Source organism: Onychostoma macrolepis, chromosome 25 (assembly GCF_012432095.1).
Source record: "Onychostoma macrolepis isolate SWU-2019 chromosome 25, ASM1243209v1, whole genome shotgun sequence".
Classification (NCBI taxonomy): domain Eukaryota; kingdom Metazoa; phylum Chordata; class Actinopteri; order Cypriniformes; family Cyprinidae; genus Onychostoma; species Onychostoma macrolepis.
This window is the reverse complement of record NC_081179.1, coordinates 2,754,932-2,779,346: the sequence shown is the minus strand read 5'-3', so window position 1 is coordinate 2,779,346 and position 24,415 is coordinate 2,754,932. Positions and strand designations below refer to the sequence as shown.

At 32.6% G+C, this 24,415-nt stretch overlaps 1 protein-coding gene across 4 annotated transcripts in view; it reads right to left on the bottom strand.

The window, feature by feature from the left end:
* Positions 1-24,415, bottom strand: part of fbln1 (fibulin 1) — a 90,508-nt gene that overhangs the window by 52,404 nt on the left and 13,689 nt on the right. The window contains exons 2-3 of one of the 4 annotated variants that reach the window (XM_058766451.1): positions 9,297-9,481; positions 412-523 (exon numbers count right to left, since the gene is read on the bottom strand). Coding sequence is in view for 3 of the 4 variants with exons in the window: in XM_058766450.1 (XP_058622433.1) it covers positions 412-523; positions 5,262-5,316 (167 nt within the window). In the remaining variant the exon portion in view is untranslated. Of the gene's footprint in view, positions 1-411; positions 524-5,261; positions 5,422-9,296; positions 9,482-24,415 lie in introns of those variants that run through there. The other 3 variants (XM_058766450.1, XM_058766448.1, XM_058766447.1) reach the window with 3 other exon arrangements.

Genomic DNA, 24,415 nt, shown 5'->3' with positions numbered 1-24,415 from the left:
GTGTCTAAAACCTACAGTAAGTCTCTTAATTAACTTCTTGTTTATTTAACTGATGTAAAAAAATCAATATCACATTTGTATTCATAGTCATATTTGGAGAAAAACAGCACTCTAAAGGTCATTGCACACTGAGTCCGAAATTTTCATATGCGTTTTTTCGTGTTTTTTTTTTTGTTTCGTATTCGTCATCCTTTCCTATCAAAATGCTTGCTACGGATGCGAAAACGCAGAAAATAGACCCTGATCCGAATTTTTTTATGACGGACGAAAGTTTCAGATGCAGTGTGTGAACGTGATTGACACAACGTGAGGTTGAATGGTTTTTGCAAAATACTCGATAATGTCAAATTGCACATCGTTAAAACAACAATTACGATATTATCACAGACGATATATATCGCGCACGCCTACCTGCAGGTGGTGGATTCGGAGATGAGCGGCAGACTCGTGCAGTCCTGAGACTCCTGGCCTCTTTCTTTGCCATCTTTACAGCAGTAGTCCAGCGAGACGGGATCTGTGGTCTCTGGAAAGGAAAAAAAAAACAGGAAAGACATTACGCACACCAAATCCAATCCAGACCATTCCCACACACACAGACATGCAGATTAGAGGTTTGCTCAGGCATTAAGTTAAAGCTCAAACTCGGCCTGTAAAGGAGATCCAGAGCCGAGCCAGCTAGTCTGGTACAGTCACATTTTACAACCAAATCTGAAGCATTTCAAGTTGCTGGTTTGCTGACTGTCTTCTCTGTTAAAGCCCCACATGCAGCATTAGATTTGCTGGGGCTTGTCCTGTCTGATGAATTCCTGCATTATCTCAAATCTGCGTTTTTACCAGCCTCTCTTCAGCGTCTGTCACTTACCAGCTGATTTCTGGCACAGTCTAAGGTTTGTGGTTAGGCCGTGAGCGCTAGATTCGTCACTATGGACAGCAAATGGCTTGCAAGGAGAAACAATAAGAGAACAGGGTCCAAAACTGTACTTGTGAAAAATGGTGGTTAAATCGAGAACATTTACCAGCCATTAATATCTCTCACAGCCATGAAAAACTGTATTGTGCATTGTTTTAAATATACACTGTGAAAGAATTCATAGTTGTAAATAAAACGAAGATTATTAGAGAACATTTTTAAAAGAAAATACAATTTTAGTCTTTCTACTTTTTAATTTCATGGTCAATCAGTTTGTTACTTGCTGTTTCTTTGTGAAATGCACTAGCAATTTCTGAGTGAATTCTGTGTCTACACCATTTTTTTTTTCAGTGTATTTATATTAAGTTAATATATTTAATTGAATTAATACAAATATATTAATATGTTTAATATAAAAATAGATTTCTGTCAGTGATAAAGGGGTTATCTAGCTGATTTTCCATGCATATTAGACACAAAATGAATCTGAAATGTCAAAAATAGATATTTTATTACAATTAGAGTATAAGATTTATAATTATAATCAGGGCCTAAAATGAACTTTTTGCCACACAAACAAAAAAACAAACATTTATCTCTTTTTTTGTCCTAAAAACGTTGAGATTCTTGTCCTTCGCATGTTTTTGGCAAACGGAGCAGTCCATCGTGTTACACCTGTTTCATACATGCTCTGTTTGCAGTGTGTATGTGGTGCGTATTTTTTTCCGCACCCGTGTTAACGGATTAGAGCAGGGCTATTTAATTAGCGTCATTTGAGGGCCGGATTATCGAACAGAAAATTTGAAGGGGGCCGTCCCGATCTCTTTCTGGGGGGACCTATAAAATTAGAAATTAAATTGAAATTTAAAAATCTATAAAAGGTTAACATTAGTGCTGTCTGTCAATCGATTTAAAAAAGTAATCACACATTTCTCTGTAATTCATCATGATTAATCGCATATTTATATTGTCATAATTTCACATTGAACCTCTAAATTAATGTAGAAACAACATAAAGATAGTATATTTTAAATATGTTTTTAATGGCATCTTTTTACAAAGTAGCCTATTATTAATGAAGCATTACTACCAATACTGCTACTGGGGTCTCTATTAAATGCAATTTTACGTATTAATTATAGCCATTCAACATTACAGTATAATTGAAAGCCATTATTTTTAACATTTAATAGGCTCTGAAATATTAAGTGATTTTAAAACAATCTTCACATAAACTATAAATTGTATATGCATAAACTATTTATGATCATATTATATTTTTAAATTAAACATAATATTGTTATATTTAATTTTATAATTAAAATTGATTTTTGCATAAGGTATTTATATATCATAATATATTTTCATCATAATATATTTTAGAAATTATTATAATAATTACTTTTATAATCAATTAAGAAATATAAGAATTAATAAATATATTAAATAAATATATTAATGTGTAGGCTATACCAAGTCAGATTATTTGAAGATAATTATAATCATAATAATATTTTTTTTCCCAAGGAAACATTGTAAAATATTGTAATAATTATGATTTATAAAAAAATGAATATAATGAATAAATTATATAAATTAACGTGAATACAAGCTCAAATTATTTGATCTTGGAAGAATTAGATGAGAAATGTTCGAGTTCATATTAAAATCTCTGACTTTTGATTGGAGAATTTGGTATCCTGGCAAATCCGAGCTGTGTGAGATGTTAAAAGTTTAAGAGTTTCTTTGTAAGGAAATGGAAATAAGGTCTGAAGTGTTTGGATCAGATGGTGGCGTGACCTTTGTCTAATTAGGGATGGATGGCACATGGAAAACCCCTTTAAAAATGTTACTGGCCCAAACCCTGCGGCTAAAAATAAAGACTCTTCCTGGACACTCGGTGAGAAAGCAAATCCTGCCTGTGGCCTTTTGCTTTTCTTCCCTTTCAAAGGATTTTGAACATAATTAGGAAGACGATATGATGAGATGAATTATTCGCAGACAATTCTATTCTGTTTTGTTCTATTCTATTCTATTCTATTCTCCCACCTAACGAAGTCTGTCTTTCAGCCAATCAAGTAGAACTACTGGGCATCACATCATTAATATTCATGAGCTGAGCTGATAAGCATTATGATGTGCCCCGCCCACTTTTCTGATTGTCTCTTCCATACCAGACATAGAGCTTAGTCTGATGAGGGTCTGTGTGTTAATTTATTGATTTATTTGTTTTTAATCATCATTCTGAAGTAGCCATTGTTCTATTCAATTTCCTTGATATCGTTTGCAGAAATCAATATCTGTCCTGTCTGGACTGTCTCTGCCTTGTTTGTTTTCTTTCCACAAGCATTTTTCCACTCATGCTGAATAATGTTTAGCGTCTGGCGGATGAAGTAATTTGTTGATGGGCAGCTAGTCAACTCCGTCAAACACGTCTGACTCTCTCCCAAAGATTAAAGGCCATAAAAACTACTCCAAAAACATTTCCAAACAACCATCAGCTGACGCAAGTGGACTCAATTGGATCAAACAGATCATTAATTTCCCTGCGGTTTCCATCATCTGCCAAAACACAAAATATTTTTGGCAGATGAGTCTTTTGGACTCTTCTCCTGCAGGTTTGCACAGTAATCGAAATGCCAAATGGCTTTTATAAGCAGCAATTTCTCCACATGAATACAAACATTTTTATTTATTCGAGCAGAATGAACCAGAGTTAAATAAAATAAAGTCAAATAAAAAAAAATATTAAAATAATTTAAGTTAAATTAAAAATAAAATAAAATTTAAATAAAATAAAAAATGGACTAAATAAAAAATGAAATTAAAAAAATACATTAAATTAAAAATAATTTTAGATTACAAAATTTATATCAAATAAAATCAAACAGTTATCCAGAATAATTTGCAGATGGTTTATTATAGCTGTGCTGTGCAGTAAATAATGAAAATAGTTGCTTCTGTAATAGAAACTTTTTAAAGCCCAATAAAACTAAGATAAAATGCTCTTAAAAGTGAATTAAGAACAGCATTAGTGCACGAGGGCAGCTCAACCTTCCCATCTATGAAAACACCACCCACATGCTATTCAAGTAAACTGGTCCATTTCTGTTGCCGCTGTTTAAACACAGTTTGTTGTTCTGAATTATGACCTCCACCCACAAACCACATTTGTGCGGTGATGTTTGAATGCAAGAGCGTGTGAGGAATGAATCTCTCACTGGTATTAGGATAACTAGTCAACCCCGGCTGGTGAATGCAACTTCACTATCTGGCAGCAAAGAGCATCTTGTGTGCCGTATCACACGCCGTCCACATGCTGTGGGCTGCATCCCGCATAGCAAACACTCATTGGCTACTGCAAACCAGACCACGCCCCCTCATCTAAATATTCACACAACTTCTTCTACCACACAGTATCTGTGACTCAGAATAAAACACCTCTGCAGGGGTAAATGATAGTTTAGTGAGAACAAGCCTTTCATTAAGAGATCAGCAAGAGACTCATTTTATTATACAAAGACGTACTGATGTTAAAAAATACACACACATATTTGTTTAGTTAAATAAATATTTAAATATATAAATGTGTGTGTAAATATATAAATGTATTTAAATATATGTACATATTTTTATATGTATTTATATTTAAATGTATTTAATTACATTTTAATGACTTTTTAATACATTATAGTAAATTGTAATAGAATATTTACTACATAAAATATAGTGTATAATAAATGATATTTTAATGTAATAATATAGTATATAATATACATATACTATTCACAATTTAAAAAAATAAAATTAAATATATACTTTTTAAATGTTTTAATATACATTTTAATATACTTTTATTAGATTCATATATATATATATATATATATATATACATAGAAAAGTTACTATAAATAAAACCAACTATACTGTACTATACTATGGTATGCTATACTACACTTTACCATACCATCTATTAAAAATAAATAAATATATAAAACAAATTATATGTATATATAGGCTATGCATATATATATATATATATATAGCCTAATACTTATTCAAAACCTGTCTTTTTTTTTTTTTATGTACCAAGTGACTTTCTGTAATATATTATAATACACTTTTCTGTTTTCATCTTATTTTGCTTTCAAGACACGTTTAAACACTTGTATACGAAAACAATTTGAGGAAATGCAAGCACATGGAGACAGACGGACATTACGTGTAATGTCAGATTTACATGTTATTATGTCATAATAACACCGTGTTTTATTCACAGTCCGCTTTTCTGCGAACTCTACATGAATGCATTGTAACAGCAGCAGTGATGCGATGTTTGAGGTAAACTCACCTTGGCCCCGCAGAAACCCGAACAAAGACAACAGCACGATCACACAGAGATCCATTTATCCACGAGAGAGAGTCTTTTAAAGTCTTTGAGAGGAGAAACTCAGAGAGAAAGTCGCGTTGTGGCTGATTGTCAGGGCTTTAATGAGCGCGTGTCCGCTGCGCGTTCTGGGGGCAGGACGGAGCACTCGCGCACGCGCAATCACGGACGCGCGCTTCTTTTGCCTTTAGCAGAATAATCCACAAATACTGATCATCCAAATCGAGTTTATAGAGACTCTTACTATGGTAAACTCAGTCAAATGCCATTTTGATTCGATATAAGATTAACCAAAATAATCAGAAAGAGTCTTAAAACTTCATATATTAATTTACTTTGATTTTACAGTAGCACAAAAAAAAAAAAAAAAAAGTGCTTCCATTGGCCTTGCTATGGTTTTAGCACCTAATTTAGCTTGCTAACTGAGGAGCAAGATCCAGGGGGTGTGGTTGGATCCAGATCCAACTCCTCCCACCTTACATATCTTAAACCTACCCGTCTCCACCCCCTGATCCCTAAACCCACCCACCTCCACCCCTAAACCTACCAATCTCCACCCCCTTGATGTGGATCCATCCAGGCCCCCTGGATCTTGTGTTGTGCAGCTACTTGTGCTAACGTGCAGTTTTTAGCTAAATGGTTTGCAAGATGATCCTGAGGATTTGTGGTTTAAGCAAAAATTCCTTTTATTTACACAATAAATTGATATTGTGAAGCTTCTTGTTGTTTAAAAGAGACTCTTGGTTAATTTATTGAACTTTTAGAGCCGTGGATGGTATAAATATATTTATATTGGCCTATTTAATATGGTATTTTTTGTAATGTACCAAGTGACTTTATGTACTATTTTATATAACACTATAACATATATATACCACCAAATTATGGTTATGTTTTTCTTTGTTTTTTCCTTGTAAAAAAAAAAAATATATATATATATATATATATATATATATATATATATATATATATGGTTATCATGACAGTTTTTTGTTTGTAAGGGTACATAATTATATCAATAAGAGCTGTAGCCTGTTAACCCATGTTAAATAAAACCAATGGTAAGTGATATTAAAACTGATATTTAATTAATAATTCATATGGAAATAAACGATTTTATATGCAAAAGCTGTCCAAAACAAGTGCTCTGTTTTAAATAATTCATGATTTGATAACTGTTGATATGATTTACAAGTTACAGATAGTTGATTAGGTTTTCAGTTATGTCACACTACACTTTTTCTTGGATGAAGGTTGGTTTGATTAAAGAGAGTGATTAAAGTTTAATTACATTTCTATCATAACATCTCAAGAGGGTTTGAATTATGATTGCTGAGGGTTCGCTTTCCCTCACCGTACATCTGGAGAGGATCAATATCATGCAATCTGCAGACATATGAAATATTTCTACAAACTCTTGGTTAGAAATCATACTCTCTGAAATCTCAAGAATGAAATTCATCCACGCTGCCAATGTTTTGGACCATTCATTCACTCATAGAGGCCATTGAGCAATAAATCAGGCTGACAAAACTCTGACTGATTGATTTTATTTGCTCTTTCCAGACGCCTCCGCGGTAAACCTCTGGTTTCATCTCACCAAATGTCCCAACAAAGATTCACAGACGCGGGGAGAAGCATTCTAGACGTTGAGAAACCGTTTATGAGGCATGAAGACTATTTCAACTTGGGCTCCGGAAGTAAAAATCCCATTTATTTTTCCCAGAGATAAATTAATTTGATATTTTCTGTTGTATAAATGTATAATTCCTGGTGAATAAATAATTCTGAAGGGAAATGTTGCAAAGCAAAGTAGCTGCCTCATAAATTATGCTGAATGCTCAATTATGAGATTTAAATTCATAATTCTGAGAAAAAAGGCAGAATTGCCAAATTTAAACTCACAATTCTGAGAAATAAACTCCCAGTTCTGAAACATAAAGTCGCATTTTTGAGAAATTAAGACAGAATTGCGAGATATAAACTCACAATTGTGTTTTGTTTTTGTTTTTTCTCAGAATCGCGAATTTATATATCACAATTTGGAATTTAACACAGTTGCATGTTATAAAGTAGGAATTGCTATTTTTTTTCCTCTGAATTGCACTTTATAACTCACAATAGTGCGTTTATGTCTCAAAATTCTGTGAAAAGAAGTCAGAATTGCGAGATATAAAGCCACGTTCACACCAAGAACGATAAAGATAACGATATTAGCGTCCACACCGGTGAACTATATCGTCTGTTTATTCTAAGCGTGCGCTCGTCTGCCGCTTTAAATTCTTGAGCTCGTTACAGCAGGATGGATTCTGATTGGCTGTCAATGTTTGTATCGTTCATCGGCTGGGGAAAAAAAATCATTTTGGAAGTGATTCCAACCATATCGTTTTTCTATGCCTTTAGGTCCGTTCACACCAAGGACGATGACTATACAGATAACGATAAAGAGTTCTAAAAATCGTTCTCAATATTAAAGAATAGGAGAGTCCACACTACAGCTATAACGATAAAGACACAGAGACACGATATCGTTGGAATCATTCCAGAAATATTTTTTTTTTCCCAGCTGAAACGATACACCGCTTCATGGTTCCAAAATCAAAAAAAGTAAAATGCCATCAATATAAGGGGAAAAAAAATACTTCAGAAAGCAATGCTACTGAAAAAGTAGCCTACTGAAATTTGATCGGATGAGCTGCGTTCAATAAGTAGGCTACACTGTAAAAAATGACCGTGATTTTAACGGTAAAAAAACTGTGAAAAAGCTACGGTAAAAACCTGTTAAATGGTTAACGGTAAGTTCCCCTAATATATACGGTGAAAAACTGTAATAGACATTTCAGACAATTTTATGGTGAAATACCGCTTTTGGAAGTGAAAAAGAATGTAAAATTTACAGGGAAAAACCATAAATTGACGTTCCCAGAATTCCCTGCATTGCATTTCAAATTTTGTTTGAATTTGATGTTTTTTCTTTGAAATAACTAGGTTTCTTCTTAGTTTTTTCTTATCAGTTATGTTTATTAGGGTTGTATATTACATCTAATGTTGTTAAATTAATGTTTATTGCATATTTCAGTTTAATGAGTCTCAGCATGATGGTGTTTAGTGTTTGTGTGAATGACTCTGTGCACCTTCTATATATGTTATTATTTAAAAGCTGCTTGTGATGGGCTTTGGTTCATCATGTGACTTTCTCATCACCTTCTGCATTTGGTGGTTATCAGTGTATTTCAAAGGTACAAAACAGATTTCAGTACTTCAATAGGTTGGTGTATTAACATTATATCAGTTAATGAAATTATGCTATTTAACCGTAAAATTTAAGTTAAAACCGTAAAACCTAAAACGTTGCTACCGTATATTTTACGGTAGAATTCCGGCAACCACAGCTGCCGTTTTTTTACCGTAAATTTTACGGAATTGTTTTAACAATGTATAGTACCTTTGTGAAGCCATCCTCATCATCCTATTATGGCATATGCATTATACATTCGGACGCACGTCTCTCTTTTTTTTTTTTTTGTCTCTCCCTCACACAAATCTAATTTCCTGAAATTAGCAATCATGAGTGAAATAATTGCCAGACGATATAATAAACAGTGTTCTGCCAGGCCGGAGTCTGGAGTTTCAATCATCGCTCCCCCTGGGCAGAGCGGCCAATAATCAAAGCCACATGCTCGCAGCTGGAGAAACACACACTCACACAGTGGATTGAGTTGTGCATCTGAGGCTTTAGACAAATACAAACAGATATCATGCTCTGGGTGGTTCAAATTGTAGAAGAATCCATAATAATAAGTAGATTTCTACATATTCTGTTTTTGCATGTGTAAAATTCACCAGCATGATCTTGTGGGTGGTTGGGAGTTGATCTTTATTCATATATTTACACATTTAGCAGACATTTTAATCCAAAATGATTTGCATTCTAGGTATAAATTGATAATCGTTTGTGATTCCTTGGAACAGAACCAATAATCTTGCATTATGTTCTACCTGGGTGTTATAGGTGGTTGCTAGGGTGTTTTCGGTGGTTGCTAAGCTCGTGCATCCTCATGTCTCTGTGATCCTCTGGTCTAGATGCTGTATGGCTCGGTTCTTTCCTTCAGTGTGCATCTATGGAATTTGTTGTCACCTGTTTTGTTGTCCGTCAGTTGAAATGGAAGTATGGAAGCCCATTTCTGCCATGGAATAAAAAATTAAAAAAGGTAATTTCAACTTTTTATTTCACAATTCTAAACTTTCTTTTTTTTTTTTTTGCGCAATTATGAGTTTATATCGCACAATTCTGACTTTCTTTATTATGAAATCTCAATTCTGAGAAAAAAAGTCAGAATTACGAGACATAAACTCAAAATTCTGACTTTCTTTCTCGCAATTCCATTTTTTTCAGAGAATTCTAAGTTTACTTCTCACAATTCTTTTGTTTTCTTTCCACCATGGAATACAATTTTAAGGTAATTGCAACTTTTTATTTCACAACTCTGACATTTTTTCACAATTCTGAGTTCATATCGCACAATTCTGACTTTCTTTGATATGAATTGCAACTTTTTATCTCACAATTCTGACTTTTTTTTAAAAGTAGATATATTTTTATATAAACTCAGAAGTCTGACTTTCTTTCTCGCAATTCCATTTTTCTTCTCAGAATTCTGAGTTTACTTCTCGTAATTCCTTTTTTTTTAGTTTCTACCATGGAAAAAATTAAAAAAGGTAATTAAAGACACCTTTTTATCTTTCAATTCTTCTCAGAATTGTGAGAATTTCTTGCAATTCTGTTCTCGAAATTCTGCATTTATATCTCGCAATTCACAGAACTGTGATAAAATAGTCAGAATTGTGAGATAAAAAAATCACAATTACTTTTTATTTTATTCAAAACTGTGAGAAAAATTCACAGTTGCCTTTTATTTTTTAATTTATCTCAAAATTCAAAAAGTCAAAATTGTGAGATAAAAAGTTAAAAAGCCGTTAAAAATGTTTACTGAGCAGCAAATCATATTGTTATGATTTCTGAAGGATCATGTGACACTGAAGACTGGAGTAATGATGCAGAAAATTCAGCTTTGATCACAGCAATAAATTACATTTTACAATATATTACAATAGAAAACTGATAACTTTAAATTGTAATAATAATATTTCCCAGTTTTTACTGTATTTTTGATCAAATAAATGCAGCCTTGGTGAGCAGAAGAGACTTCTTTCAAAAACATTAAAGCCCCAAACTTTTCAACAGTAAGTGTAAGTTTGGTTAATATTATTGGAGTGTTTAAATTTGAGGAACCTTCATGTCTTTATTGAATATTTGAGTTCAGAGCGCAGGCTAATGTATTGCAATAAGTGTATGAATTTGAGTGAGTCTGTGTGTTTGTATGAATAAACATGACCTTATAAGGGCCCCTAAAGACCTGATAATGGATACCAGATTCCAGGTCTGTTTAGCACAAACTCTACAGACATCTAAAGCCCAATTTATGCGCGCGGCACAGACACGGGAGCTCTCAGCTCTCTGCTCTCTGCTATCTTTATTTCTCTCTCTCTCTCTTAAGGGTTTAACGAGGACCAGCGCAGAGCCAAACTGTGGCTTTCAGAAGGAAATTAGCACGGCAGAGGTCATCTTTAAATGACGGTAATCTCGCAGGGGGCTCCAGCGCTCTTTTGAACTCAGAATGGGTCCGTCCTGCCTTATCTGTGTCACACAGCGGTGGGCCGCAATCAACAGCAGACCCCCTCAGACCGCTTTCAAAGGGCCCAAGGAGCCAGAGTCGAGTCAGTTTTTACTTTTAACAGAGATTATTTTGTCACTCTGATGTAAGGTAACAACTCTGTTTCGTAATTACAGTAACAGCTAGAATAGTGGTCAACATGTTTTTTGTTTGATTTTATAAAAGATCAATGACGATACCATTACCTTGAATGAATGATGTCTGTTGGCTGATTTTCTATACGCTGCATGTGTATGTATGTATGTATTTATTGTGTAGCAATAATAAAATAAATAAATAAATTTAGTGTAACAAACACTAAAATAAAATTGTTTCTCATATATACAGTATGTACATAGATAGATAGATGTACAATTTAAATGGTTTTTACAATAATTTAAATCAAATTGTGTGTGTGTGTGTGTGTGTATGTGAATATATATATATATATATATACACGTACACAGTTTAAATGATTGCATTATTATATTAATATAAATAAAATGTGTCAGTGTATAGATAGATATTTAAATTGCATTTTTAATTGCATAATTAAAAAATGTAAATTAAAAATACATATTATTAAAATAATGTAATTTAAATGTTTTTAATATATATTTTTACAATCATTTAAAGCTGTGTGTATTAAAAGTGTGTGTGTGTGTGTGTGTGTGTGTGTATAATTAAATAACATCTTTATGGTAATTATTTAATAAAATTGTGTCTGCAAATATACTGTAAATACACACACACACACACACACATATATATATATATATACACAGTCATTTAAATCTAATGTATGTGTATATTCTAGATATATGTTTAATTTGTATCTATCTAGTACACACACACACACACAGTTATTGCTTTTTTAAAATATAATTTCAATTATAATTTAAAATTAAACTGTAAAATTGATCAATTGGAATGTATATATATATATATATATTACACAATATTTAGTCAATAAATGAAAATCTAAAAAAATCCATTGTAATATTTTATATTACAATATAATAATAAATAAATAAACAACATATTTTATATTACTCTGCAATGTAAATCTGAAGGACAGAAATTTGTTCTTTGGTGGAAACATTTGATTTTGGAGGTAGCTCTTCTTCACTTTTTTAGTTAAATTGCTAAATTATAGTTAAATTGTTCATCTATAACTGATTTGTGATGATACATTTCCCTTTAAACACCACAAACCATTTGAAGTAGATGCACTGAAGTGCAATCATTCATTTTTATGAGTACAATCTCTATTACAAGAGCATTTGATCCATTGCAAAAAGCAACAAAAAGCTTTCAGCACGACACTAGTTTATGTCCTTCTAGATCTGCTGTTTTATGTGTGTTTTGTAATCCATTACTCGCTGGTTTGTATTATTATACGTTAGCTCTACAGCTTTCTTAGTCTTGGCCTGCTGTTTGTTTGCAAGGAAACTTACAATCCCAGAGGAAGAGTGTTTTTATGAAGCTGCTTGAACTGCTGGTTACCTGATGATGATGAGATGATAAACGTGACATTAGACGGCATTCTTCACATCACTTATCTGAGACCACAACCATGCTCTAATCTTCTCCATTATTTCCATCTCTAGTTTCTCCCTACCGACTGCTGGTCCAGGGAATTCTGGGTAATCTTCCAGAGGTCCATACAGCTCAGCTCGGAGGTTTTGCCTGGATGATCTGAAAGTAAGAGCTGCTCTTTGGTGCCCACTAGTGTTTTTTCTGCTTAACTTCCTCTGCACTGGATAAAACTATCTAACCAAGTCATCGAGCAAAGTCAACAATAATCTATCTGTTCTGGCATCTGCTGACTGTGGTTTGCATTTGAGACAAAACTTTAACAATGAATCAATTCAAACAGACAAAACAACATCATCAGCAAGATGCGAATACTTTCTTTTATGACAATGTGGTCCTCTACGAAATGATTGTATTTAATTCAAGTTTGCAGACTACATTAGAATAAAACCAACAACAAATTAAATTATTTTGTTGCAATTAATACATAATGCTTTTTATTTTATTTTAAAAGAAATTTAAATAAAAAGTACACTGTAAAAAGTGAAAGTGATAAGTTGACTTAACTTAAAAAAATTGAGGAAACCCATTGCCTTAAAATTATTAAGTACATAATAATAATTATAATAATAAAAGTTAAGTGAACTTGACAGTTCAATTAACTTATTTTTTAAATTATCATTTACTTAAAAATTTTAAGGCAACGGGTTTCCTCAATTTTTTTTAAGTTAAGTCAACTTATCACTTTTTACAGTGTACAAAATTAAATTAATGTTAATTTAGGATAATTGGGCCATTTTCCTCTCCAGTCATCTCAATGCAAAATGTGGATCGTGTCTGTATTTTCTCAAGAGATACTATTTTATTTCATAAAACTTGTAATCTGATATAAACAATGACAAACAAAGTAACAAATTTATATATATATATAAATATTTATATATGATTTTATATTTAATATAGTTAATATTGTTAACTGATACTAAAACCCATAAAAATGCATTTTCGTTGCTTAAAATAAAATAAACGTTAACTGGAATAAAATAAAATGTAAAACATTTTTTATTTGATTTCAGCTTTTAATAATTTCAAATGTCTTATTTTTGTTTAGTTTAAATTGAAATAATAAAATAAATAAAAATAAAATAAAACTAAAACTAATAAATAAAATGAAAAATTGTTAAAACAAATAAAAAAATAAATAATAATAATAAATACAAATAAAAAAATTACAATTTATTTTGAAGCTTGTACCTTTCTTACAATATTCTGTCAGTAGACTTATACAGGAATGAAAAGCTAATAGTTAAATAAATGTAATATATATATATATGTCAAATTAAAATGAATAAACATTTTTATTTCAAAATAAAACTAAAAGTGACAGAAATCATTGAAATGATTATATCTAAATTATTGAAATATGATCTTTAAATCTCATCGGGGCCTTCAAGTAGATATTTTATGTCAGGGTTTGACTGAGAAAACATTTAGGGATCCTTGGATTAATAAATATCAAACTCAAGTGATTGAAACACTTAATTTGTTCATGATGAGATGTATTTGATGTTAGATAGATGTAATAATAATAATAATAATATGTGAAGGTATGTACTGCCAGTCTAAGGCCATTTTCCCCTCCGCCGCAGGTCTCAAATCTTATTTGCACTTGTAAACAATAAAAAATTGGCACGTTTAGAAGACGCAGCTGCAAAAGAAATGCTCCAGTTTCACAAACTTGTTTGTCCTTTTGCTTGATATTATAAATCACCGCCCTTTGTTGACATTCTGTCTAACTTCTCCATTTGTGTTTCCCTGAAGAAACAAATACTGCAGGCTTGAAGTAAATTATGCCAGAGTAATAATTTTCCTTTGAAATATTCCTTTAATATGCATGATTGGCAGGGAAAATGCACAAACATTTTGTCAATAGTCTAATCAGAGTTGGATCACTTAAATGCAAACCTTTGATCCTTCAGATCCAAATGTCTCATCATGCATTTGTTGTCTTTAAATGCCATACACAGATTAAAGCATGCTTAAAAGATTCTGTGCTCCACAGCTTGTTTGAATCTAGATGACGCCACTCGGGCCTCATACTCGTTTGCTCGTAAAATCTAAACAGCAGAGACGTTTCGTTGCAACGCACCGCAAAACCAAAGCCATCACAGCCCAGACAAAAAACCCCAGTGTGCTTGAGAACGGCCAGAAGAGCCAGCGCGGATACGAGGAGGCCTAGACTAAACAATTTAATACGGCAGACATCAACAGAGACTCGACTCGCTCCAAAACACGTGAGCGACTGCTTGGATTTACAGCGCGGAGATTTCTGTGTTTTCTTAGCGTCAGATGTATGAGTCTAACAGATCCTGACCCTGCTATGGATGTCAGCTCCATTTGGGATGAATCCGTTGGGTTATAAAACGTCTTCTCGGGACGGCGAGGTCTGGCTGGGTGTGAGAGGGGTCATAAACTTGCGCCCCTAGCTGGGTCCTGGTGGGAACGAGCCCTGTGATGTTACCCCCCTCCGAGAGGCCTGATGTGGGCTCGGCTGTATCCAACCCTCAGGAGACATTTAAATAGTGTATGTAATGACTACAGTTTAAAGCAGTAAATGAAAATAAAATATTTAGTACTTTAAAAATTATTCATTTAAAACAGAAACATTTTATTTGTTTATTTAAAAATGTACTATATTTAAAATGATTTATTTAAAATAAAAATGCATTTATTTAAATACAAATACTTGTATATTTAAAAAATGTATTTATTAGTGGTTGACCGATATTGTTTTTTTGACAGCTGATGCCGATATCTTAGAGAGCAGGGTGGCCGATATATATTAGTATATTTTTTTTTATTTGAATTATAATTTATAATAATAATTTGTATTTATTTTAATTAATGTTTGAGAAATTTGAAATAATTCAAAAATGTATTATATTAAAAATAAATGTGTAAAATAAACATATTTATACTTTAGATGAAAACTTCCTGATTCTGTAATCCTATTAAAGTATTTTTCACAAATAAAGAAATTAGTGCTGTCATATGATTAATCGCGATTAATCGCCTATATTTATGTATATATAAATACACACACATGCATGTGTATATATTTCAGAAAAATGTTATGATTATATATTAAATATATTTATTTGTAAATTATGTGACTATAAATATAGACATGTAAATACATGTAAATATTTTCAAAATATATACAGTATGTGTGTGTGTATTTATATACACATAATAAATATATACAGTACACACACATATATTATTCAAACAAAAACTTTTATTTTGTATGCGATTAATCGCAATTAATCGTTTGACAGCACTAAAATAAATATTTAAAAATATATAATTAAAATGAAAGTAAACACTGTAACCAACAGGGCACTCTGGGAATCTGGGAAGTTTGTGTGCATTGGGGATAATATCTTTTTCAACTAAAGCCAAGGTAACACTCATTTTACATACAGCATGCAGTAAAAATGACATGAATATGATAGTGGGCAAATGCATAAAGCGCAGCATAGTTTGAAATCACGAGTTTAAAGTTTGTCGATCTGGTGTCTCCAGTGAAGCCGAACTGTCCTCCTGTCAGACTGACCCTCACACAGAAAACACACGATTATGCAGGATACAAATGCACACTTTACAAGATCTCACAACTAGATTCAACTAAGTCTGCAAGGTCTGTGGAATTAGCTGTTTATTAGACATGTGTTTGAATGATATAAATGCGTACTTGCTGAATACTGATGGTAAACGATAAAGTATTATAATGTTTGCTTTTCTATTACTAATAATATAAAAGCAATCATTATAATACTTTTTTGGATACCTTTTAATTAATTTGTTCAACAGTTCTATCTGATTATTGGACACACTTCTATCCGTATTAGACTGAACTGTTAAACGACGACAGTGAACAATGAAGAGGGAGAATGTGAGCACTGTGTGTGCAGGTGCCGTCAAAATAAAAGTCTCGAACATATCGACCAAACAGAAAAAACTTATCGGCCGATGTCAAAATTTGAAAATGGCAAATATCGGCCGATATATCGGCCTTGGCCACATATCATCGACCACAGTATTTATGTATTGAGGCCTGATGTGGGGTCAGCTGTCATCTAACCATCAGAAGAAAAAAAAATTAAATGGGTTATAATGAGAAAAATTTAGAGCAGTCAATGTGAAAAAAAAAAAATATATATAATATTTTATTTAAAATAGAAATGTTTAAAATGTACTATATAACTAGAATATCTGTATTATATATTTAAATTGGCTACATTTAAAATGATTTATTTCTTTAAATATTTATTTTAAAATGATTTACGTATTATTTAAAATAAGTAATGTGAGTCATATTACCTTTTGTTTTATTAAAATTAATTATTTAAAAAAATAATTAAATATTAATTAAATTAATATATAAATTTAAAAAGTAAATAAAATAATTCAAACAAATAATAAAACTTATGTAAAAATCAAATTAACAACTTTTTTTAATCGTGGGATGTTTGGTGTTTTTAGATGTAATACACATTACTCTCAATCTGCATCCGTTTTCCCCTCCACTGCAGCTCTCAAATTAAAAAAATCTATATATTTATTTTAAATAATAAAATCATTTTTAACTAATTTATTTAAACAAAATAAATATGCATTCATGTGTATATGCATTTGTGTGTGTATTTATTATTACAATTTGAAAAATATTTAAAATGGAAAAGTGCTTGTTTATTTATTTGTTAAAAATATTTATTCATGCATTCACAATTTATATATATATATATATATATATATATATATATATATATATATATATATATATTTATTTAAAAATCTGTTTATTTTTATTTTATTTATTTATGTATTTTATTTTAAAACATTTCTTCTTATTTAAACATTTATTTATTAGTTTATTTGTTTAAGTATGTTATTAGGTTATTTATTTATACATTTATTTGTTTAAAGTAAATAATGTGCATCACATCACCTGCTGCATCTGGAGCTTCCAGTTCAGATACCTTCTCGGATTATAATGAAAATGGTTCTGCTTTACAAGGGCCACATTTTAAGTGGTGTCTTTTCTGCCCCCTTGTGGTAGTATTGAACAGTGCTGCAAATGAATGACTGAATCAGGTGTCAACAAGACCACATGCAAGCAGAAGGGTAAGAAGCATAAGATCTGCCAATCAGCCGGTAAGCGACTATGTAACAACCACCAAGAACACCCTAGTAACCACATAACACTCTTAAAAACCCTTTAGGAACACCCTAGAAACCACAATGTAAAGGAGTCTCACTCTTTTTTAAGAAAAAAGTCACTAGGTTGGAATGACGTGGCATTTCTCCATACGGTGTCTGAGTCCTAAAGGAGGAGTTATAATTCTATTCAGCATCTCTCTTGATCTGTGGATTTGAACAGACCCTAGGTTAAATATTAAGTTGAGTATTAGCCCACATAGATCTCCCATAAATGATAAGGAGGAACAGATCTGTCACCAAATCAGCCATGAGTTTTCCACCGCGCTGGGAAGACTTGATCATAGTGTTATGGTGCATTATCAGAGTTTTGAAGGTTTCAAGAAGTTTGTATAAAGTGTATCAAGGTTTAAAGGCAAATGCGAGTTTAGGTTTCTATTAGTAGTCACACTGTCAAAATATAAAGAACTTTTTGGAAACGTAAATATAATTCAAGGATTTGTAAAAAAAAAAAAAAAAAAAAAAAATCCCCCCAAAATTAGGATTATAAAGAATATAGGATTATTTTTTTGTTTTGTTTTGTTCTGTTTTTCTGGCAATCCATGTTTAGTGTGCATAACCCATTATAAATTATTAATAAAACATTTTGATTGGTTATATATAACAAAAAAATTATTTATAATACATTTTTATATTTTACAATACATTATCATCATCCATTAGTATTTGTTTAGAGTTTTCAGAGGAATTAAGATGCATTAAAATGTCCTCAACATTAGGGGGCGTTAGATTGACATGAGATATACGTGTCCTACAGACTCCTGATGCTTCAGTCTGTAAAGCTGCTATTGACATGAACTACAGACGATTTCTCTCTCTGTGTATGTGTGTGTGTACATATAAAACAACTGAGTCTTAATATACAAATATTCATGACTTGTGACATACTAAAAACAACTTGTTTGATAGGCCATCAAGGTGTTTTATGTAAATAAATTGTGATATAATCTAATTGCTTTTTTGTGAAATAATTACATATTAGATCATTGATGTTTTAGTACCATGGTACTTTGATATTTATCGTAGTTCTGAATGAATGCTTTTTTCAATTGTCTGTACATGGTATTTGCTTCAAATAATGATATTACCATGTTACCATGACCAAATACTAATTAAAATGTTTTATTGGTCATTTCCTATCGTGTTGGGGGTAGTAACACATTACAAGTAATGCAATTTACATAATCAGATTACTTTTTTCTAGTAACTAGTAAAGTAACGCATTACTTTTTCAGTTAGAAGGAAATATCTGAGTTTTACTCATCTCACCTGCACAAAAACAGATTCAGTATTCCTCAAAATGAATAAAAATAGTCAAATGCAAACTTACATTTAAAATGTGAATACAATTCATATATTTTGATATTAATACATTTGATAAATATATGCACTCAAAACATAACCCGTATGCTGATACTGAAAATACTCTATTGCAGTAGTTTTATGAATTTATTTATTTGTTTATTTTGATTTTGGATTGAGATTGATAACCTGGATGTTTAATTAGTGAGCATTTTTTACTAATTTTTCTCACATGCTCTTTTCAGATTCACCAAATTTGCAGTTTGAAACATCTTAATGATGTATTTGTTTCTTTTGTCTTCTCAATGAGATTAAGCGATGGACTGGAGTGGTGTGGATTATTGTGATGTTTTTATCAGCTGTTTGGACTCTCATTCTGACGGCACCCATTCACTACAGAGCATCCATTGCTGAGACAGTGATGTAATGCTACATTTCTCCAGATCTGATGAAGAAACAGACTCATCTACATCTTAGATGGCCTGAGGGTGAGCAGATTTTCAGCATATGTTTATTTTCGGGTGAACTATTCCTTTACTACATCTTTGAGTATGTAGAAGTGACACAGTGAGTTTCCCATGAATTAGAAACACTCCCGTCTCAGGCCGTTCTAGCGCTTTCTTTCTGTCCTGTTTTTCTTCTGCCAGAATCTTTTATGCAAGCAGTCTCCTACTGCGTCTTTAGGAGCACAGCGCAGCTGTTAACTGAGCACCGCATGCTCCAACTCATAATTAACAGCGTTCCTGTCACGGTTAAGACGAGGTGATGCTAAACGAGAGAGACGGACAGACCAGTGACCTGTGGAAGTGGATGTGGAGAGATTTTTCCTCTTTATTGATGGTAAATGTTTCAAAATCACAATGTGGAACAATAAGTTTGGACAAGATCTTGCCGTTTTCCCTTTTTTCCTGTTTCTGAGAAAGGAATGTGCGTAATTAGATGCTCAGAGAGCAGTGAACACCCTTCGATGGTCTGTAAACATCCTTCATAACATGTTCTGCTGCTCCAGAAGATGCCAGAGAGCCGTACAGCATATTTCAACACAATAACTTTGCCTGGAGACCTAAATTATATGAATAAGCTACTCAGGCTGAATTACAGGGGGTTTCCGGGCAACTGACCCCTTAATTGGGCAAATCTGAAAAAAATTTTTTTTAAATGTGCAGGTCAAAAATACTCAATAACAAAACATCCTGGTTAAATCTCAATCAAAAATCAAAGAAAAAAAACTTTAAAATATATTTAGATTTTATTTGTTGTTGCTTTGTAACTTGTTTTTGTAAGCCTTGTTTTCTGTGGAAACATCTAGTTATTTTTTAAAGTTTTTTATTCTCATTCTTACTGCAATAGAGAGTTTTCTGTAATCAATTATATTATTATTGTTTCCACACTGCAGTAATGAAAATTTGATTGTTTTTGCATTATGACAATTATTATTATATTATTAGTGAAAAATGACTAGAACCATTAAATATTATTTAAATATTATATATTATTATTTAAGTTAAGTCAAATATATTGGTAAATATTTTAAGTTAAATATTTTGAGTTAAATGTTAGGAAAAATTATCAAAATATTTATATATATATATATATATATATATATATATATATATATATTTAAAAAAAAATCTAAACTGATTATCAGTCTTTCTCTCTACAGATTTTACCATGCAGAAATCTAAATAGTCCTAAAATAATCAAAAATGTATTTATTAAATTGTATTACTTTTTGGGGTGAAATATGACCGAGACATGTTCTTGAGAGTTCATAAGATTCATTATAATCTTTCATTATAATAATGATTAATATTAGTGCATTTTCATGGGGGAAAAAAAGCTGGAGATAACTAGATACAGACCTGATATATAAAAAATAAATAATTAATAATAATTCAATTTTGATCATTTGTAGTACTATTAATGTTTTTGCATGATAAAATTTGTAGAGAAAAAGACTGATAATCAGTTTTGATCTCCAGCTTTTTTCCATGAAAATGCACTAATTCCAATCATTGATATTGAAGATCAGTCTTATTCCCCAACAAATTTCACCATCTCGATTGTCCTAAAATAATTAGAATTTAATAATTTAATACAAATTTTTTGGGGTTCTGAAATATGGCCTAGACTTTGTGAGATTGAAAAAGTCGACCTCCTGTATAACACCTTTGAGTAAATCATGCATCTCTGCTTTAACATGGATGTTTTAAGATGGTTATACTGGCAAACACACACATTCTGCTATTTATTTGATGTTCTTTTTGACAAGATAACAAGCAGATGTGATGGGCTGCTCCGTATTGTATCAACACGCCCGTGTGTACCTGAAGAACTCGGCGTACCTTCACTGACAGATCACCTTTAGCACAGTTTAGTGATGAAATTCTGCAAAGCTCTTATAAAAGGATCATGTGCGGCTATCTGCTTCTCTGACAGCAAGAAGATGAGCAAATGCTGTCTCTGTTTCTCCTGAGAATAAGGCTGCAGTAATCTCACGTGAGTTTCTCAACAACCTCAATATGCTCCACGGTCATTTTTTAGCCCTATTCTCTTGCCCAAATTTGCTCATTTGGGTCTGTTTTTATCTCTCCTTTAAGAAGAAACATCTGAGATGAAGTTGATACCTTAATGAAATATAATTGAGAACTGCATTAAATCCCAGATATAAATGAGTGACAGTCTGAGGAGTAAAACTGTGCTCTGGGAGAGCTGCGTGCGCAGTTTATTCTCCTAAATGAGCATCATTGAGCTGCTGGGAAGAAAAACACTCTTCCTGGAGCATCAGTATGCAGAGAACGCCTGAAGACACAAAGAATGAGCAGGAGAAAGGAATGAATGAGCAACCGTTTGAATTCACAGAGAAACTGAGTTAAGGGAAAAAAACATCCAAATTATAATCAATAATAAAGCCATTTTGACTTTTTCTTAAGAAAACGTGCTGATTCAGTGCTCCAATGGTCTGGGATACCAGGATGCTTGCATTGTTATGTGGTTGCTAGGGTGTTCTAAGTTGTTAGAACGTTGCTAGGTGGTTGCCAGGTTGTTGCTATGCGGTTACTAGTGCATTCAGAATGTTTTTAGTGTTCTCTGTGGTTTCTAGGCTGTTCTGGGTGGTTGCTAGAATATTCTGGGTGATTGCCAGGGTGTTGCTATGCAGTTACTGATGTATTCAGAATGTTTTAGTGTTCTTTGTGATTGTTAGGGTATTCTGGGTGATTGCCAGGGGTTGCTAAGTGGTTACTAATTCATTCAGAATGTTTTTAGTGTTCTCTGTGGTTGATATGGTGTTCTGGGTGGTTGCTAGAGTGTTGCTATGAGGTTACTAATGCATTCCGAATGTTTTTAGTGTTCTTTGTGGTTGCTAGGGTATTTTGTATGATTGCCAGGGTGTTGCTATGCGCTTTCTAATGCATTCAGAATGTTTTTAGTGTTCTCTGTGGTTGCTAGGGTATTCTGGGTGGTTGCCAGGACAATGTTATGCGATTACTAATGCATTTGGAATGGTTTTAGTGTTCTCTGTGGTTACTAGGCTGTTCTGGGTGTTGTTAGGATATTCTGGGTGATTGCCAGGGTGTTGCTATGCAGTTACTGTTGTATTCAGATTGTTTTATTGTTCTTTGTGATTGCTAGGGTATTCTGGGTGATTGCCAGGGGTTGCTTTTTGGTTACTAATTCATTCAGAATGTTTTTAGTGTTCTCTGTGGTTGCTATGGTGTTCTGGGAGGTTGCTAGGATATTCTGGGTGATTGCCAGGGTGTTGCTATGTGGTTACTGATGTATTCAGAATGGTTTTAGTATTTTTGTAATGCTATTTTTGCTATGGTATTCTGCGTGGTTACTGCGATGCTATGTAGTTGCTAAGGTCTTATGAGTGACATTTAATGAACTCCTATGTGGCTGCAAGAGTGTTCTATGTGGTTGCTAGGTCATTACAGGGTGGTTGCTAGGGTAATCTTACAGGGTTCTGCTAAGAAATTTGTTAAGGTATTATTCATAATGTTTTAAAATGTTGCTATGTAGTTGCTATGGTGTTCTGGGTGGTTCCCATGTTGTTGCTCTGCAGTTACTAAAGTATTAAGGCTGTTTCTAGTGTTCCTTGTGGTTGCTAGAGTGTTTTGGGTGGTTACCACTGTGTTGCAGTTGCTAAGGTCTTCTAAGTGATTTTTAATGCACTTCTATGTGGCTGTGAGATTGTTCTATCTGGTTGCTAGGGCGTTGCTGTGTGGTTTCCACAAGGATCTTTCAGGGTTCTGCTAACACATTTTTTTAAGGTATTACATTTACATATACATTTAGTCATTTTGCAGACGCTTTTATCCAAAGTGACTTACAATTGGGGAATACATAAAGCGATTCTTCAGGAATCGCACTTCACAGGAAGTGCTCTTAATACCAAGTTTCAGGCATTGTTCAAATAGGTACAAGCTAGAAAGGAAAGGAATAAATAAAGAGAAAGACATTTTTTTAATTTAATCATAGTGTTTTCAAAGTTCAATTTGTATAGCGCTTTTCACGATACAAATCGTTGCAAAGCAGCTTTACAGAAAATTAAAGTTTCTACATTATATTTGTAGTAGCTTATCAGTGGTGCTATGCAGTTGCCATGGTGCTCTGCAATGTAGTTGCTAAGGTCTTAAGGGTGGTTTTTAATGAATTGTTATGTGGCTGCAAGACTGTTCTAGGTGTTTGCTAGGGCGTTGCTGGGTGGTTGCTAGGGTGGTCTTATAGGGTTCTGCTAAGAAACCTGTTAAGGTATTATTTATAATGTTTTTGAAGTGTTGCTATGCAGTTGCTATGGTGTTTTGGGTGGTTACCACTGAGTTGCTGAGGTGATTTTTTTAATGCACTTCTATGTGGCTGTGAGATTGTTCTATGTGGTTGTTAAGTTGTAAGTATATTATTCAGAGTATTTTTTTAGTGTTGCTATGCAGTTGTTCTGAGTGGTTTCTAAGGTATTGTGGGTGGTTGCCAGGGCATTGCTATGGAATTACTAATGTTTTCAGAATGTTTTTAGTGTTCTAGGTGGTTGCTAGGGTGTTGCTAGGATTTTCCAGAGTTTCGCTAAGAAATTTGTTTAAGGTGTTACTAAGAGTGTTTTTGGAGTGTTGCTGTGGTGTTTTGGGTGGTTGCCAGGGTGTTGCTATGTGGTGGATGAGGTGTTCTGAATGTTTGTTCGCAAAATACAACTAAAAATACTGATATCTGACTGTAAAAATAAAACTGAGTGCACTTTTCAAATTAAAAAATATATATTTCAATAGAAATGTGCCTGCTTTTGACCAG